Here is an 18,209-nt window from a genome sequence, read left to right as displayed (position 1 = left end):
ATGGACGATTTGCAACTTGGGAAGCTAACTCCAGCACTTGGGAAGTCTACAGCAGAAGGATCCTGAGTTTGAGGCCAGCTTGGGCTCTATAGGGGGATTCTGCTTCAAAAAGATAGTGTGTGCACAGTGCTGTGTGGTATGTACAGGGCCCCAAGTTCTAGCCCTGACACTACAAAACAAGGAAAAATCATGTAAGAATTATGCGTAAGAGTAGAAATGCGTAAGAGTCACAGATTCAAGGATAAAACACGATTGGAAATGAAGAAATAGGAGTCCAAGTTCCATGCTGCTGAGGAACACATAGTCTCTCTACTTTGGGATTTCTGTTCTAGGCTGCAGGAAGCATCTGTAGCCATTGCCCGTCTGCCACACACTTCCTCAGGCTGTCAAGCTGTGTCTGATTTAGTCAAACAACTTTCTAGAGGAACATCTACAGTACTGGAAACCTCATCTTCTGGTTGAGTAGCTGCAAACTGAGTGGAAGACAGCCTGAATAGATGGTTAGAGATGTTAGATACAGTCTCTCCAGTGCACAATGGTCATGTGCCAATATCAGAAGTCTGCTTTAGCTGCCAGATGTTAATTGATGGGTCAAACTAGTTAAAAGGTGATGTAAGCCAGGTGTAAACAATAGACTGTCACGAATTCAAGGCCAAGACCAGCTTGAACTACACAGCAAGACTCTGACTTAATAAATAAATAAGTAAATAAATAAATAAATGAAAATAAAGCTTGCCATGGTGGCGCACATCTTTATTCAGAACTCGGTAGGCAGAGGCAGGTGGATCTCTGTGAGTTTGAGGTCAGCCAGATCTATAGAGTGAGTTCTAGGACAGAGCTACATAAGAAGACCCTAATAATAATAATAATAATAATAATAATAATAATAATAATAATAGTAATATTTTTTTAAAAAATCAAAGTAGTACACTTAGGTGAAGACTCCCATATAAACACTGATAGAATTCAGGTTGCTGTGAATAAATAAACCTTTAATATATTAGTTAGCCTATTGGCTAAACTACTGTCTAAAACTTTAATAATAAATATTTCAAAGAAAATATATAACTCAGTTCCAAATGATGGTCCGTTTGTTACAGTAGAGAAAACATGAGATCAGGAAGAGGAAGCAAGAGAGAGCCAGCAGTCTGCCAGCTGTTTTCATTGCCTTTCCTGTCCCATTGGCTGAATAACCAGTGCTCATCATTCAGATGTTCTTCTGAGTCTAGAAGGCTTAGCTCTCCAGGTGACACAGTGAAGGGGTGCTCTGGCCTAGAGGGCAGAGGGCTGGAGATGATGCTGTGACAAGCCTAATCTCCTGCCACAGAGGGTGAGCTTGGTGGCAGCTGATGGCTTTCTAGTAGGTAGGCAGTCATTTCTTCAGAAACAGTGTTCCTTTTCCTTGAATTGAGAAGGACATGACTAGGGTGACCACTTATGTCCCTACCAAGTAGGGGAGTGGAGAGCAGTGTTACATGGCTCTTCAGTGGGGTCTGTTTCCTTTACAGAAATCGAGACAGTGAAATTGGCCCGTTCTGTCTTCAGCAAACTACACGAGATTTGCTGCAGCTGGGTGAAGGACTTCCCACTGCGCAGGAGGCCTCAGATTTACTATGAAACATCAATCCACGCCATCAAAAACATGCGAAGGAAAATGGAGGACAAACATGTCTGCATCCCTGACTTTAATATGCTCTTCAACCTAGAGGTAAAGGCATTCTGGAGTTGGCACAAGGTCCTGTTAGAAAAGGACTGGTGTCCTAACTGTCACTCATAGTACGGAGGGAGGCTCACTGCATTAGAAAATAGAACTATTTGGTTATTTTGAGTAAGTTCAAATCATTCCAAATTGGGAACATTATGTTATTTTTAATAGATTCATATGGTTCAAAATTGGGAGAGTAAAAACCTCTTCTGGACAGCCAGTTCCTATCCAGGAAAGCAAGGAAAGTTACCAGTTACTTTGGAAGCTTCTAAAGCTATTTTATTAGCAACCAAAGAAAATATATCAAAATAACACTTTATTAAAAGAAGAATATTTCTGTAGTAAAATCAAGTGACTTATTGAATTCTCAAAATACCATCTTGCTGAAGCAACAACAACAACAAAAAACACAACATAAAAGAATAAATTTAAGGCTGAGACAATTTGATTTCATGTGATATTCTTTTTCAAATCTGGGTCTCTGAGATAGGTAGTAGTTGGAATCACATTCCACAAATCTCTGTGACTGACAGATTAGATCCATATGAGCCTTGTCAGCTTAATCACCATTTTCTTGCTATCTTCTCCATTTCTATTAAATGCATTACGCTAATGCAAACAAAGGTGGGCTTGTTTGCTCTGCCTGTCACTCACCTTTTCTTTCCTCTTTTAAGTCCATAACTTGAAAATTGCAGTGTAGTAATTTATACCCAGCATAATATTTCCTTCACTTAGCAGCTAACTTTAAACTTCAGCTGACTGTAGAGGGCTGAAGAGCAGTGGTAACAGTAGCTGCTAAAATTGTTACCAGTGCTGTGTCTGTGCAAATAGAACCCAAAGGCTACTTCCCAAACAGTCCCCATAAAATTACACCTACTTGAAGAGTACACTTAGATTTGAAGGATGCTGTTCAGGATTTTGACTTGGTTGGTTTTCATTTTGTCTACAAATATGAAAACTAGTCAAAGGCTTAGCTCAGAAACAGTCCCCTTGATGCACCAAAGCAGGTATGGAAGGCTGTTCAGCTATGATTCTTTAGAGCTTTGCAAATTCTCATATCTTTAATCTGATAACTTCATTTCATTTAAAATTCTTCATCACAACAGAAATAAATTTGTGATTGTTAAGTGTTTTAACATCATTAATAAAAATAAATCAGAAATGATCTTAAAATCATTAAAGAAGATATGTCTCATAATCTATTTAAGATAATATCTTTGAATAATACTTAGTGACATGCAGAAATCCTAATGACATAAAGCAGGGCATAAAATTTCATATATAGTATAATCCTTATTTTAAAAATATGGAGCCAGTACACCTGTAATCCAGTACTTTAGAGGCTGAGGCAGATGGATGGCTGTAAGGCAAGACCCTGTGCCAGAAACCAAAGCACGCACACACACACACGCACGCACATCTAGATGTAGAATGTTTGTCTCACATACCCAAAGTCCTAATAAACACCATCACCAAAAAACAACAACAAAAAAAAACAAAAAAAAAAACCCATAAGCCACAAATATATAGATAGATATAGATAGAGGGTTATCTATAATAGTGGGGTCACAGTGGTATTTATTTTCTTTATTTTTATTACTTTAATTATCATTAGTACATTTTTTTTCCTTTAAGAAACTACACTGTTTTTAAAAAAAGTTTGTGCAGTGCTGGGAGTCGAACCTGAAGCATCACAGGTACTAAGACTTCATAATTAACAGAACCCTGACTTTATACTTCTCCAAAGACTCCGCCTGGCTGCTGTGTTTTCTTATGTAGTACTAAGTAATTTGAAATTGTGTCAGGATTATTTCTAGACAATTCTATTTAGTCAATCTTCTGTGGCACTATAAATTGTAGAGGTAGTGCCTGAAAGGAGATATGGACTTCACCATTTGAGTGTCACTATTATTCGAAGGATATACATGCAGTGCTTTTGATAGAGAGATTTTCAAAGCACTGGTCAGCTCTCTGTGTGACACAGGTGTGAGGGCGGAACAGGAGAATGAGGCATCCCTTCAGCACATCTGAACTCAACCTGGGCTACATGACACTGCCGCAAAACAAACAAACAAACAAATAAGATTAAAAAAATTTTAAAAATTGATAAATAAGATTTTTTAAAAAAAAAATTAAACCAAGAACCTAAAGCAAGCAAGCACACAAACAAAAACATCCCCCAAAGAAAAGTTCTGTTCAGATGTCTGTGACAGAACCCAGACTCCCAAGGAAAAAACAATGTAGACTCACAAATGAAGTCATTAGCTACTGCTGCATAAAGGAGCTTAGTAACCAGTGAAACTTGAGTGACTTAGAGATCACCAACAGGTCTCAATTCAAACATCTAAGCTGAAAATGAAGACAGCAGCCAACTATTTGGCACTTGAAAAGTGAACTCAAGACACAATAGAGGGCAGAAGGGTCAATGCTGGCAGCTAGCCTTCATGAGAAACGAGACACTGAAGCTTAGATTGGAGCTGAAGCCAAGTTGCCAGCCACACAGGGCACTTGGACATCTGATGTGGTTCAAGACTGGTTAACAAATTTAGAGACTACTATTTATGGTAGGAACTCAATGTGACCAGGAATGGCATGGGAAAGAGGCATCACTTGTGTGTTTTTATCTCTATGTATTTTAGACAACCTGAACACACTGGCCTTGTGCTGGAAAGCCAATTATTTGCTATTGTTCTCTGGTATTTTGCTCACTTCTTCCCCATACCTTCTTTACTCTTCCTCCTCACACCTCTAACTATGATTTTGAAGCAAATGCATGTGGGTGGTTTCCATGGTACAAGGCAACACGTTTCACAGAGAGGGTGCTCCAGCCTGCACTAATTGGGCATGATGTGTTCCAGGGCTCTGTGTGTAAACACAGATGCCCTTGCATCACAGGTACTCAGCAAAGGGAAGCGTTTAGTCTCATCATTGAATGACAAAAGCAGCAGAGGATAGACCGTTTCCAGGACAGCTCATTTGGATGGTACTGTGCCCCTTTCCTTAACTGTTTTGTGTCTCCATTGACAGGACCAGGAAGAACAAGCTTACTTTGCAGTGTTTGATGGCCACGGGGGAGTGGACGCTGCCATTTATGCCTCCGTTCACCTACATGTTAACTTAGTGCGCCAGGAGATGTTCCCCCATGATCCTGCTGAGGCTCTCTGTCGGGCCTTCCGTGTCACAGATGAGCGGTTTGTGCAGAAGGCAGCCAGGGAGGTATGCCCACGTACTTGTGAATGCCAGCTACAAGTGTGCCAGCTGAGTTCAATCCAGTCTCTGTGGTTGAAGGGCTAGTCTGGCCTTTTCTCTTTCTGGATTCACCTTATCTAAACTGTGCGCAGTCTGTCTCTGTCTCTCTGTTTCTGTCTCTGTCTCTCTCTCTCTGTCCCTCTCTCTCTCTGTCCCTCTCTCTCTCGAGCTACCTTGCTGGACTCTGCTCAATTCTAAATCCAGTTCCCTCCTGAGGAGTCATTTTTCGGGGCACAGTGATTCACTGTAAAGGAAACTCAGACTGTGGTTTTCTGGCCCCTTTCTATAATTGCTGCTGGATTTGACAGGTGAGTTTTGCTTCTTTTTTCCCCACTTCGTGTCAGCCTCAAACTTGGACAACTTCTCTAAGCACTCTTGCAGACAAGATCTAGAGATGGTGAAATGAAAAGTTTTTAAAAGGAAACAGAAAGTGGGATTACTTCCATACATTTCATTCTGCACGAGTAGGCAGTAGGCAGTGGTCAGTGTGTATCTCCAGGGAATATTTCCTCTGGAGAGGGAGAATCATTAGATGATTCTTGAACTGACTTTCTCTTAATAGAAAGAAAAGACAGACCTAAGCATCTTACTCAGAATGAAATTGAGGGGTTTTATATTAAAGTCTAAAAGTAAAACAAACAAAACCATATGTCTATCATACTGGGCAATGGAACATAATTATCTATAGCACTCTATGTTGGTCTTTTAGCTGGGGGGGGGCAATAGAAAAAGACATTTTTTACTTTTCAAAACTGATTACATATTAACACTTCTGCCACACGACTCAAACATGAACTTTTGCAATGAAAAGATCAGAGTATTACTTGATCCACTTTTTTTTTTCAGAGATTTATTTACTATGTATACACACACCAGATCCCATTATAGATGATTGTAGGCCACTATGTGGTTGCTGAGAATTGAACTTGGGACCTCTGGAAGAGCAGCCAGTGCTTTTAACCTCTTAAGTCATCTCTCCAGTCCCATCTTCCTGATCTTACAGTTATGCTGCAAAGCAATAGTGAGGCTTGGAATTAATGAAAAGATAACACAGAACTATCTGGTAGTATCTACCTTGAGCCCTAATCTTGGATTAATAACAAAGTAACTATAGTAACTACTAGGATCCACGGGTAGAGGTGGGGCTACACAAGAAAACCCAAGTTGACTTCAGCCTTCTTCAGCCTTGGGGATCAGCACTCTGCTAGGCCCTGCCTCTCTGGAGGCTGCTGGCTCTCAGCTTGGGGACAAGGTGAGCCTGGGGGTGGGAGTAATCTGTATTAAGCAGTGTGAGACACCTCCTGACCATGTGTCCCTTGCTTGCTCGGTCACGGTGCTGGGTCTCTGTCCTGCCAATGGTTCTCCACTCGCTTCAGGGTCCTCCTTGTCAAGCTTCCATGTGCTGCTTACTGCATGGGGGGAAAGTAGCTATTCCTGTTGGGAAGCAGCCCTGCCTCCTGTTCTCTCCAGGGCATATGCACTCAAGTGTCTTTATCCTGTGTTCCAGAGGGCTGAGCTTTTGAACATTCTGTGTGGGAAGACATTTTATTGGTGGGTGAGGATTTATAACAAACTTTTCCTATATAGGGAAAAAGAGGAGTTGTTTTTCTCATTGGATACAAGAAGCCCTTCACCATCCTGACGCACTCATTCTAATTTGGGCCAGATCCTTAGTAACAGAGTCATGCTCATTTGGTGGTGACTCATGTCAAATGGAGTTGTCATTTTAGTATATCAGGATCAAGAGTTTTAAGTACTGTGGTGGCTATTGCAGTGAAACCCCAGGCTGTTAGTTCTCTATGCAGTGTTTCCAATCAAAGCGTCCTAAAAATACCATGGGGGAAGATAAGATTCTTCTGGTTTTTGTTTTTAAAGGTATATAAGCATCCTTAACATCCAGAGACTGGGAACATTTCTTCTGTACCAAGCAAATACTTTTTGTGTGCGTGTACACACACACACACACACACACACCCCTCTACCTCACTTACTACACACACACACACACACACACACACACACACACACACACACACACACACACACACACACACACACACCCCTCTACCTCACTTACTACCCAGACTAGAACTAGAATCATTTAAGAAAAAGGTTGCCAGGAGTTGCTGGGAGGCAGAGGCAGGTGGATTGAGTTTGAGGCTAGCCTGGTCTACAGGGTGAATTCCAGGACAGCCAGAGCTGTTCTAGAGAAACCCGGGTCTTGAAATACAGTGAGAGGGAGAGAGGGAGGAAGGAAGGTCTGCCAGGTAAGGTGGTGTATGCCTTTAGTCCCAGAGCTTGGGAGGCAGAGGCAAAGGGATCTCCATGAGTTCCAGGCCAGCCAGAGTGACAGTCAGACCTCATCTTAAATAAAAAGAAGGGGTGGTGGTGGAATGGAAGAACAAAGAACAGATTACCGGCCCTTAGACAAGTCACAAAGTACGCCATGTTTTAAACACACACTCAGGTGGTGTGTGTGTGTGTGTGTGTGTGTGTGTGTGTGTGTGTGTGTGTGTGTACATGTATGTCACAGAGTGCATGTGGAGGAAAGGTCAGGCATTGGTTCTTTATGTCCATCACATTGCATGTCAGAGGTTGAACTAAGGTCATCAGGTTTGGCAGCAGGTGCTTTACCTTCTGAGCCTTCTCATGTGATCCCGTTTTAAATTAATTAGTTAATTAGTTTATATTTATGAGTGTGGGTGTTTTGCCTGTATGTATGCCACATGCATGGGATGCCCACGGAGGCCAGAGGAGGTGTTAAATTGCTTGGGACTGCTTGTGGCCATATGAGCCATCTAACCAGTTTTTAAAAAATCTGTACTTAAAACAAAACCATTCTTGTCCAGTGTATCACAGATCATTATAAATTTCTCTGAGCCAGGCATGGTGGTGCACAAATTTCATCGCAGCAGATGCAGGTAGACCTGTGTAATTTCGAGGCCAGTCTGGTCTATACAGCAAGTTCCAGGCTGCCAGGGCTACACATTGAGACCTTACTTCAAAAATGTTCTGAGAAACATGAATTTGTAATATGAAATAATATTACTAATAATCTCTCAAATGCAGCTTGTATTAATTATAAATTGCTTCTTAATGAGAATTTGGTGTCTCTTATTTTCTTTGACTCTGGTCTTAAATTATTTTCAGAGCCTACGATGTGGGACCACAGGAGTAGTGACTTTTATCAGAGGCAATATGCTCCACGTTGCATGGGTGGGCGATTCCCAGGTTATGCTTGTAAGAAAGGGCCAAGCTGTTGAACTAATGAAACCACACAAACCAGACAGAGAGGTATGTATTGTCTGTTCTAATAGAGCATGCCATATGGCACTTTTGTAGTTATTAATTAGGATCCTCTGAGTATTACTATTGGCTTTAATCTCCTCCTACAGGAGAAATACAGAAAACCTTTTCACAGAGATGATGGGCAATGTATCTGTATACTGTGAAGTGGATGAATAAATCCTGAATCCAATTATTTGCTTTTTATTGCACTGCTCTAGGATGAAAAGCAGCGAATCGAGGCCCTTGGAGGTTGTGTGGTGTGGTTTGGTGCCTGGAGGGTGAATGGAAGCCTATCAGTCTCCAGAGCTATAGGTAGGAAAAAACATTTTGTTTCTCCAAAGTAAGTACACCTGGCTATTTATATATTTAATTCATTACAAGCTAAGAATCATCTTAAGAAATGTAGCATTTACCAGTTTCTATTCTTTTAAGAGACCCCTCCAAGTTAGTGTATAAATCTGATTAAAACCGAAATGATCATTTCATTCCATGTTTCCAGAAAATGGAAGGTTTTCTCCAAACTTCATATTGCTTCTATCTTTACCTCTTTTTTGGTGAATTATAAAATATAAGCAGAACTCTTAGAAACAACACACTTTATAAAACTATTTTTGAAATATGGAATATATATTTTTTTTTCAGAGAGAGAGGGGGGGTTTCTCTATATAGATCAGGCTGGACTCTGCCTTGAGTGCTAGTATTAAAGGTGTGTACCACCACACCTGGCCCAGAAAATGTAATTTGTCAGATAATCTTTTGTTCAAGTTCATTTTTTTCTTCCCCCCTCTCCTCAAACCTGCTAGGGAGAAAATCTAGGGCCTCATGCTTGCTAGGCAAGGACTCTACCCACCCAGGTACTCCCAGCCCTCAGAAATGTTTTAAAAGGGCAAAGCTGCTATAAAACAGACTCAAAGGGGTGGCTTGAAGGGATTGCCTGTATCGCCTTTGTCATGCTGTACATGGTCAGCCTCATGGTTAGCTTCAAGTCCCAGCTGCTTTTTCTTCTTCAGCACAGATTTCCTTTAGTGTTGCTCATGTGACTATGCTCAGGGCTGACTGCTTGAAAAACAAATGTGTGTTTCGTGGGTAGATAAGCAAATGTGCATGCATACAGCAGTCCTCAATCTTTACCTCCCCAGAGGAGTGACTGGACATACAGCTAGCACAGACAAAGTCTGTATCTCATTACCAAAGGTTTCAGAACAAGAAAACCTGCAAGTTTTGGTTTCACTGTGTCAGTGGTTTGAGTTCTTCCCACTCTTTGAAAAGGTGCTGCTGGCAAGCTGGCAAGTGCCCCAGATGTGAGCATCATGAGTACAAATACCTCATGAAGAATAGTTTTACTTCATAATGAGGGAGCTATTAGGTACTTTGGAACAAGGCCAAAAGGGGGAAATTCTCATGCCTGAAATACACTCTTATATACAATTATTTTTGACAACCAGAGCTGGTCAAGACCTCTTCATGCTCTTCTGACAGTGTGTGTCAGGAGACTGACATGGATCTCTACATAGCCAACTTAAGTAGATGCTGGCCTTGCTGGCCTCGATACTAAAAAAGAGAATACAAGGTGAAAGGAAAGCAGAGTTAAGAATGCCCTTGAGTAAATGACACCCTAAGATGGAGTAAGGTTGAAATCATAGGTAAAGTGACCTTTTGGTTGGATAGGGTGATGCACCTTTAGGGAGGGAAAGCCAGGGATAGAAATACTTTTAGGAATAGCAACGAGTACGGGAGGCAAGAGCTATTAGGTACACCAGCTTGTGGTGGGCTTCAGATTTGACCCTAAATAGTCTGGACTTCAGAGGTTCATAAGCAGAGGGACCTCACAACCAGGCTTGTCTTTTCAAGCACTTGTAGTCACAACGTAGAATACAGACTCTAATGTAGAAGAGCTTTGATGGGAGCTCATGCAGAAGGCTGTGGGGACAGTGCTGGAGACGAGGACATCTAAAAAGGGAGACACGGAGGAGGGTATAAACTGGCGAGACAGATGATAGTTTGTGAGGAAGAGGAAAACTAACTTCCAGGTTTCTGACTTGTGAGTAGGAAGACGATAAAGTGTTTGTAATAAAGAAGCAGCAGTTGGCAGGGGGTGAATTCAATTGGACATATTTTCAGTTCTAGGTACTGATGGGAAGTCTTGGAAGAGATTTTGTACGTACTTGGAAATACAGATCTGGAGTTTAGCTGAAAGCTGAGCTGGAGACAAGGATTTAGTAACTCATTCCATCAGGCACAGCATTTACCATGTGTGTACCCACGTATGTTGAAACTACAGGCATGAGTAACACTGCCCAGAAAGTACATACTGTGTGAAGAAGACTTAAGGGTAACACAGTAGCCACACACTCTAGGTTTGGATCTTGGCTCTGCCATTTTATAGGCTATTGATCTTGGAACACTAATGTCAAAATGGTTTGCTCCTTTGTAAAGTGAGAGTACCAGCATCCAGTTCCAGATTCATGTGTGAGGTGGCAGAGTATATACCTCATTCAGAACTGAGCCAGACACATTCCTAACTCCTAACCACGACAGCTGTACCATTAAGTCAAGGAACAAACCAGGAAAAGATGAAGGAAAGAGTAAATGCAATTATTTCAGATGCCAGAAAAAGAGAGCTTCTAGGCCTGTAAGTCAGGGACTGCAGAGGTTCTGTGAGAAATGGATTAAAAAAAAAAAAAAAAAAAGGAACCACGGGCTGGAGAGATGGTTCAGCAGTAAAAAGCACTTGTTGCTCTGGTTCCCAGCACCCATGTGATACCTTATGGCCATCTGTTAGTTCCAGTGCCAGGAGATCTGATGGCTTCTTCTAACATACTTGGCACCAGGTACACATGCGGTGAACTTACATATACAAACAAAACACATAAACTATTTTTTTTAAAGAAATGGCATTTTTAAATAGGAAATAACTAGTAGTATGAGAGAAATGTTGGTAAGTTTAAGAACATACTAAGTAAGATATGGAAAGATGGTCATGATGGCACATGCCTGTAATCCCTGCACTTGGGAGGCTGACAGCACTGGGAGTTATAGTGTCTAAAAAAAAAAAGAAAATGAAAAGAAAGTAGAATTGAGCCAGGCATTGGTGGCGCATGCCTTTAATCCCAGCACTGGGGAGGAAAAGGCAGGCGGATCTCTGTGACAGGCTCCAAAACAATACAGAGAAAGCCTGTCTCGAAAAAACAAACAAAAAAATTGAATATAGTTGTAGGAAGAGTAAGTAGAAGAGAATCAAAAGTGAGACAAATAACTGACTACCGCAGTGTATGGAGGTCAACTCTACCCACCCCACCCCACCCCCAGGCCACAAGTGGTGGTGGTAGGAGGGACTGTGGGCTTTTCCTTTGGTTTTAAGACTGAGAAAATTCAAGAAATTTCTTTTAAGTAAGAAATTAATGAATCTACCAAGATTCAGTTTAACAGATAAAGAAGTTGACAAATAAGGAAGACTGGGAGACTCACTGCAAAGGGCTTTAAAAGGGACAGGAACAGGGCTAAGGTGCAGTTTGATGACGAAAAGCTCAGTTGTTTAACCCAGGAGCCCTTCATTTATGAGCCAGAGTTGACAGGCTTGTATGCTTTCTAGCATATGGAGAGAGGAGGCTGAAGACACAGGATGCTGCCATCTCCACCAGGAGATGGGTATTTGTGCCCTCCTACCAAACTTGGGGGCGAAATGCCACGAATCTGACACACAACATGGAGCGGGTGAAAAGCCAGAGTCCTGGCGCTGCTGCCTCTCTGCAAATCTTGTATGTTCTGTTCTGAACCAGCAGCTACACTAGGCTTTTAACGTTAGCACTAAAACAAATGTAACTCAGATCACATTTATTTTTAGAAGTAGAGTTCAGAAAATATTTCAATCAGGGAGAATGGGGCAATTAAATAAAGTGGATTGGTGGGGACACTGATCTCGCCTTTAGAACTTATGAGTAGCTTTAACAGTCTCTTGGGTCATTGTAGTAACAAATTAAATCAAAACCATGCTTTCAAGAGGTAAGAGTGGTGGTGCACACTTACCATTCCAGCCTCTGGTAGCCTTGGCTACAAAGCAAGCTAGAGGCCAGCCTGGACTGGACTATATGAATGAGATCTTGGCTCAAGGCAAAAAAATAAAATAAAAAAAAAAATTGGGCAGGACAGTGGATGAAGATGGATGAACATGTCAGAATAGGAGTGAAGCTGGGAATATGTAGGGTGAAAAGGCCATTTGTTTCTTATTTGCAAATACATTAACCTAAATAATTATATTCAGTAAATATCCATTTTCCTATTATCTAGTTATTCAACATGCTGCATACAGCATATGGCCCACACTGTTTATAGCTTATCCACATGTCTGACATGTCTGAAAGAAATCTGAAGCAAGAGGGAACTTATAGCAGATACTAGAAATAATATTTCAGGGGTGAACATCAACACCGTGGGTCATCTGTGAAGACAAGAGGAAACTTACTGTGGACCTTCTGTCTGTTCTACAGACATTAAGTACAACAGCATCAAAGAGAAGCCACGTGGACCAGAAGCCTAGCTCATTGTGTGGGATTGTGGATACGGCCCCCAGTTTCCCTGGCTTTTAAATCTCTTGTAACTCAAACCTTAACGAGGAAAACAGGCAGAACTTAGGGTTCCCCTCCCTAATGTTCTCAAGTTGCAATTAATAACCAAACCTAAGAGAACAGAACTACTGTATGACTGATATTTTCAGCACAACAACAAATTTAGATTTGATGTGATTTGTTGCTTTAATCAGCAAAGACTAAACAGTAGTCAGAGGCACAAGGTCGAGTATACAACTCATGAGGAATTGAGCCCTGCAGCTTTCGGGTTTTAAACTGGAATTAAAGTATACGAAACATCAAAGTAACATAGCATTCAAGTGTTTCAATTACAATTTTTAATGTAATTAAATTGTAATTTAGGTGAGCCACAACCTGCCTTCTGACAACCTTGCCTTCTAACTCCCACAGGAGATGCTGAACATAAGCCATACATCTGTGGAGATGCAGATTCTGCCTCAACTGTTTTGGATGGGACTGAAGACTACCTCATTCTGGCCTGTGATGGCTTCTATGATACCGTGAACCCTGATGAGGCAGTGAAGGTGGTGTCTGACCACTTGAAAGAGAATAATGGAGACAGCAGCATGGTTGCCCACAAATTAGTAGCATCAGCTCGAGATGCAGGGTCGAGTGATAACATCACTGTTATTGTGGTATTCCTGAGGGACATGAACAAAGCTGTAAATGTTAGTGAGGAATCAGATTGGACAGACAACTCTTTTCAAGGAGGGCAAGAAGATGGTGGGGATGATAAGGAGAATCATGGAGAGTGCAAACGCCCTTGGCCTCAGCACCAGTGCTCAGCACCAGCCGATCTAGGCTATGAGGGGCGAGTGGATTCATTCACTGATAGAACTAGCCTGAGCCCAGGGCCCCAAATCAACGTGCTGGAAGATCCAGACTACCTAGATCTCACACAAATAGAAGCAAGCAAACCTCACAGTGCCCAATTTTTGCCATCAGTTGAGATGATTGGTCCTGGTGCACCAAAGAAAGCAGATCTTAATGAGCTAATAATGGAGGAAAAATCAGTCAAGTCATCATTGCCTGAACGGAGTGGTGCTGGAGAGTTTCTGGCTTCTTTTAATTTGGGTTCAACAGGGCAACAGATATGCAGAATGGAGAGCTTGTCTCCCGTCTGTCCTGGGTTGGAAAATGAACAGTTCAAATCCCTGGGGAAAACAGCGTCTAGATTGTATCATTTACGCCACCACTACTCCAAAAGGCAGCGTGGATTCAGGTTTAATCCAAAGTTTTATTCATTTCTTACTGCTCAAGAGCCTTCTCACAAAATAGGCATTAGCCTCTCCTCACTTACCCGAAGTGGGAAGAGAAACAAGATGTTAAGAAGTTCTTTGCCATGGAGGGAAAATAGCTGGGAAGGATATAGTGGAAACATGAAGATTAGAAAGTGTAATGATATTCCATGCCCAGACCTTCCCTGGAGCTATAAAATATAAGACTTTTCTTCAATGTAGGCTAGCTAGCACTCTCAAAAATACAACTATCAGAGTAGAAACAAGGTAGACATTTTTAACATACATGTGCTTCATTATGAATCCATTGATGGCTCAATCCTTAAATGTACATAGATCTCTAGGAAACTCAAAATAGTGTTTTCAATCTTTAAAAAAAAGTATTGGCGGTTTCACTAGCAAAATCATACAACTGGTCCCTGTGATGTGTCTTTATACCTACATACAGCCCCCTCTCCACCATCCCTTCACGTCACTAGTGGAAGCTTTGAAGTTATTCCAGTCAGAATACATGGTATGGAAATCGCAAGTATCTGGTATGATGTGCCTAATCTAAAGGAAAGAGGGCAGATCCCGGGGACCATGAAGGATGCCTCTCCAGTTGTTTGGGTGAGAGACCAAAAGCCACACAGGTCTTAACTTCGGAAGGACGCAGTGAGCCAGTACCAAAGTGTCATATTCTCAGACTTGGGAGGCAGTATGCAGTAAGATAACTTAAAGGCAACTATGAATATTTTTAATTAAAATATTTCACAAGGTTTTTATTTGAGAGTTTCGTAACCTGTTATGGTGCTTTTGGTGGAATTTTGTTGCTCATTTTAGGAGACCTCTGTCAGCTGGCTGTAAGCTATGATGCTTTTCTTCAGAAATCTCAGGAATAAAAGTAGGTTAAGAGATAATGGCAGCTATGACAGAAGACTCAAATGCCATTTAAGAGGAGTTATGAAAATATCACTTCTATATTTTCTGCTTTTTTTATTTTTAAAAGTAATATAAACATAGTTTGAATAATGAAACGATAGTTTTAATTGTTTTCCCCAAGGGAATGAAGTAATTGGTTTGAAGGAGGCTGAGTGAGAACCCAGAGACCATGTGCACAGGAGAATGCAAATTACTGAGGGCCAAGGCTGTTTAGCTGTAAGTGGAAGACGAGCCAGAGTCCAGCTACCCGCTTCAGACTATAGTGACAGGTCATGCGCTTCTCGTTTCAAACCAGAAACCTGTCTTCACCTAAAAACAGCAAATCCACTATCTCAGTCATGAATGTTTCCATGTTCCCATGTTCCCCACACCATCATACTCCAGGCCAACAGACAGGAGTAGCTGCTAGAGCCATCACTCACAAGTGGTGTCGCTACTAAGTGTTCTTGCCTAATCATGTTCTATGTAACAACACAATTCATGTTGCATTCTCCAGATCCAGAGAGGACGGAGACCCTCAAATTTCACAAATGGATGACTCTAGCATGTTAGAGGTACCAGCAGAGCTACATCAAACCATTAAGGACCAAAACACAGCTTCTCTTCAGCACTGGTCAAACTCTTAACCTACAGCTTTTATTTTTCTAAATTCTAAGTTGGAGCTTTCAGTATTTGTTTTTGTTGACCTTGGAGTCGTTTATTCTTCCCTCCAGTCTTGAGACACTGATGAAGAGGAATAAATGTGGCTCCACCTCAACAGTATTAGGACTTCATCACCTTTCTGACGATCGTCCATAATGGACCTCACTCATGTCAGTCATTGTTTGAAGCCCAGATCTTGATGACAAACCCATCACGTGCGGGGCCAGTTTCAAACCAAATTTCTAAAGAAACAAGAAAACAGAGGCAGTAGAACATAGAACACAGATGTACATCATATCCCAAAATAGCTAAGTACTGAAGAATTTCTGTGGTTATCTATTGGTAAAACACGAGGTGATAGGCTTTTTATCAGTGGGGTAAAAAATGGGTGGATGAAACTAGGGCAAACAGACCCACTTTGAAAGGTCTGGATTTTGTAGGTCTGACTACACAGCAGTGTTAACTCCATTTCTCATATCATTAGCTCTCTATTTAGAAAATAGAGAAAAGTACTTCTAGTGTGGTCAAGTTAATAAACCAATACTGTAAAAACTAACTTCATTTGTTCACAATGTACGTATTTATAAGGTAGTTAGATACCATTTGTACGGTAAGTCCTTTAACATTCTATAATATTAAAGTAGTGGTTATTGGCCTGATATATGCTGCTGTTGGTTCTATAAACCAGATGAGAAGCAGTGCTTTGTGAAATGCAGTGTTAAACCTTAATGCCACTGGTGATAAGAAGTAGTTCCCTTCAGTTCAAATCCTCTGCCCTCATTTGCTGCTTGCTAATGTAAGCAATAAGTAATCCTCTAACTAACGGTATCTATACATTTCTGTAACTTATATTTAATGATGGTGTATCTGGTGATTGTAAAAATATTAGGCAGATATAAAAGTAACTATACAATATATATTAACTGTAAATGCTGAGGTATAGTCTGTAAGTTGTGTGTTTTGTACCTCTATTTCATTGTGCAATTTAGTGGTGGTGAAAGTCCAACTTTAAAACAGAGTGGCAGTATCCCTGTTTTCAGTTACTATGATCTGCATACATTTGTTTGCTTGCTAAACCAGTTTCGTCACAGTAGGAAATAGCAAAACAAACATAGACAAGAAAGTGTAGTATCTGATAGGAAAGCAGACTTCAAGTCACCAACTGAGGTTACTACTCCTTGTACATTCACTGTGAGTCACTAATTTCAAAGGTTTCCCTCTTCACTCTTTTTAGATATGTACATTGGGAAGGACATCCGAGGTTGGCAACATTATAGCACCAACTACTGGAGCTATCAATTCTATTTATGTCTGTACAACAGAGGTCAGACAGAAAACGTGTATATACTTTTTCTTTACCTACAAGTGCCATCCATTGTCCTTGAAGTAATATAATTAGAGTTCATGTTGCATTTAGTAAAAGAGGAGGCACCTTGAAAGTAACATCTTTTCAAAGGACAATGTCAGTAATATCAACACTAAGCCTAACCCTGACCACATTGATAGTGGTCTAGCAGCGACACTGCATTTTCATGACACCACACTCCATTGTAGAACACTGTGCAACATCCAAGGGGCAGGCAGGCAAAAGTGATGCAGTTCAGGGTTGTAGACAAGCTGCTGTGCTTCAAGGGCTTCCTCCCATCAAAGGCTTGCTGAGGTTTTATGAGAAAAAGGTCTAAATTATTTTAATTTTTAAATTCTTGAGCTAAAAGAGGATACTACAGTTTTGTTCAAACCTTTGTTTGGGAAAACTTTTCTTTGGGATCCAAAGACCGGATTTGATCTATAAAATGTTTGTTTCTTCAAAACAAATGACATGCCAGTATTCTAGCATCCAGAAAAATAGTACTGATTGAACAAACCACTAATTTATTATACTAATTAGAAACCTGAGGGAGGGGTTCCACTGACACAGCAGTCACTCTTGAGAAGAAATACTTTCATTTTCTCTGGTGTATGAGATAATGCAGATACATCATTGTAATCTCTCTAGGTGCTCTTTGGTGAGAGACAAGCTTTCTCTTATTCATGACATTTCTCTGCAAAGAATTCTCTCTGGAGTGAAGTGAGTGAAGTTTCGATTTACAAACCCACTCTACAGATCACTTTTGAGTTGAGTTGTAATCATAAGTGATCTTTCATGTTTTATTTATTAAAACTGTTTATTCAGGTAAGGAGTATGTCAAAATTTTGCCAATATCTTAATAAAACTCAGCAATTAAAAAAATCAGTTATTTGTCTTATTCATAAATTATTGAGTTACTCAGTGCTTAAACTAGGCAGATTCCTCAGCCTTAACATTCCAATTTTTTTGTTTTGTTTTGTTTTTTGTTTTTTAAGACAGGGTTTCTCTGTGGCTTTGGAGGCTGTCCTGGAACTAGCTCTTGTAGACCAGGATGGTCTCGAACTCACAGAGATCCACCTGCCTCTGCCTCCCGAGTGCTGGGATAAAAGGCGTGCACCACCAACACCCGGCAACATTCCAATTTATAACTAGCGAAATTAGTTATGAAGTAGCAATGAAATAATTTTATGGTTGGGGTCACCACAACATGAGGAACCTTATTAATGGGTCAC

General features: G+C 40.8%; 2 protein-coding genes across 12 annotated transcripts in view; one reads left to right on the top strand and one right to left on the bottom strand.

Moving 5' to 3' along the window:
• Ppm1e (protein phosphatase, Mg2+/Mn2+ dependent 1E) overlaps positions 1–17,862 on the top strand; it is a 126,076-nt gene extending 108,214 nt beyond the window's left edge. Inside the window, 5 exon segments of the mRNA XM_027426342.2 lie at positions 1,509–1,708; positions 4,733–4,921; positions 8,105–8,248; positions 8,461–8,554; positions 13,219–17,862. Of these exon segments, the coding sequence (XP_027282143.1) occupies positions 1,509–1,708; positions 4,733–4,921; positions 8,105–8,248; positions 8,461–8,554; positions 13,219–14,270 (1,679 nt within the window). The 3' untranslated portion in view covers positions 14,271–17,862.
• Positions 1–18,209, bottom strand: part of Trim37 (tripartite motif containing 37) — a 117,298-nt gene that overhangs the window by 5,756 nt on the left and 93,333 nt on the right. For 2 of the 11 annotated variants that reach the window (XM_027426332.2, XM_027426339.2), the window contains exon 25: positions 15,591–15,871. The exons of 3 other annotated variants lie outside the window; for them this stretch is intronic. In XM_027426332.2, coding sequence (XP_027282133.1) covers positions 15,801–15,871 — 71 coding nt within the window. In that variant the 3' untranslated portion in view covers positions 15,591–15,800. Of the gene's footprint in view, positions 1–5,895; positions 5,963–9,233; positions 9,302–15,590; positions 15,872–18,209 lie in introns of those variants that run through there. 6 more of the 11 variants (XM_027426335.2, XM_027426338.2, XM_027426333.2 and 3 more) reach the window with 6 other exon arrangements.

This window comes from Cricetulus griseus, chromosome 7 (assembly GCF_003668045.3).
Source record: "Cricetulus griseus strain 17A/GY chromosome 7, alternate assembly CriGri-PICRH-1.0, whole genome shotgun sequence".
Lineage (NCBI taxonomy): Eukaryota > Metazoa > Chordata > Mammalia > Rodentia > Cricetidae > Cricetulus > Cricetulus griseus.
The sequence above is the reverse complement of the archived record's forward strand: the minus strand, read 5'-3'. Positions and strand labels throughout refer to the sequence as shown.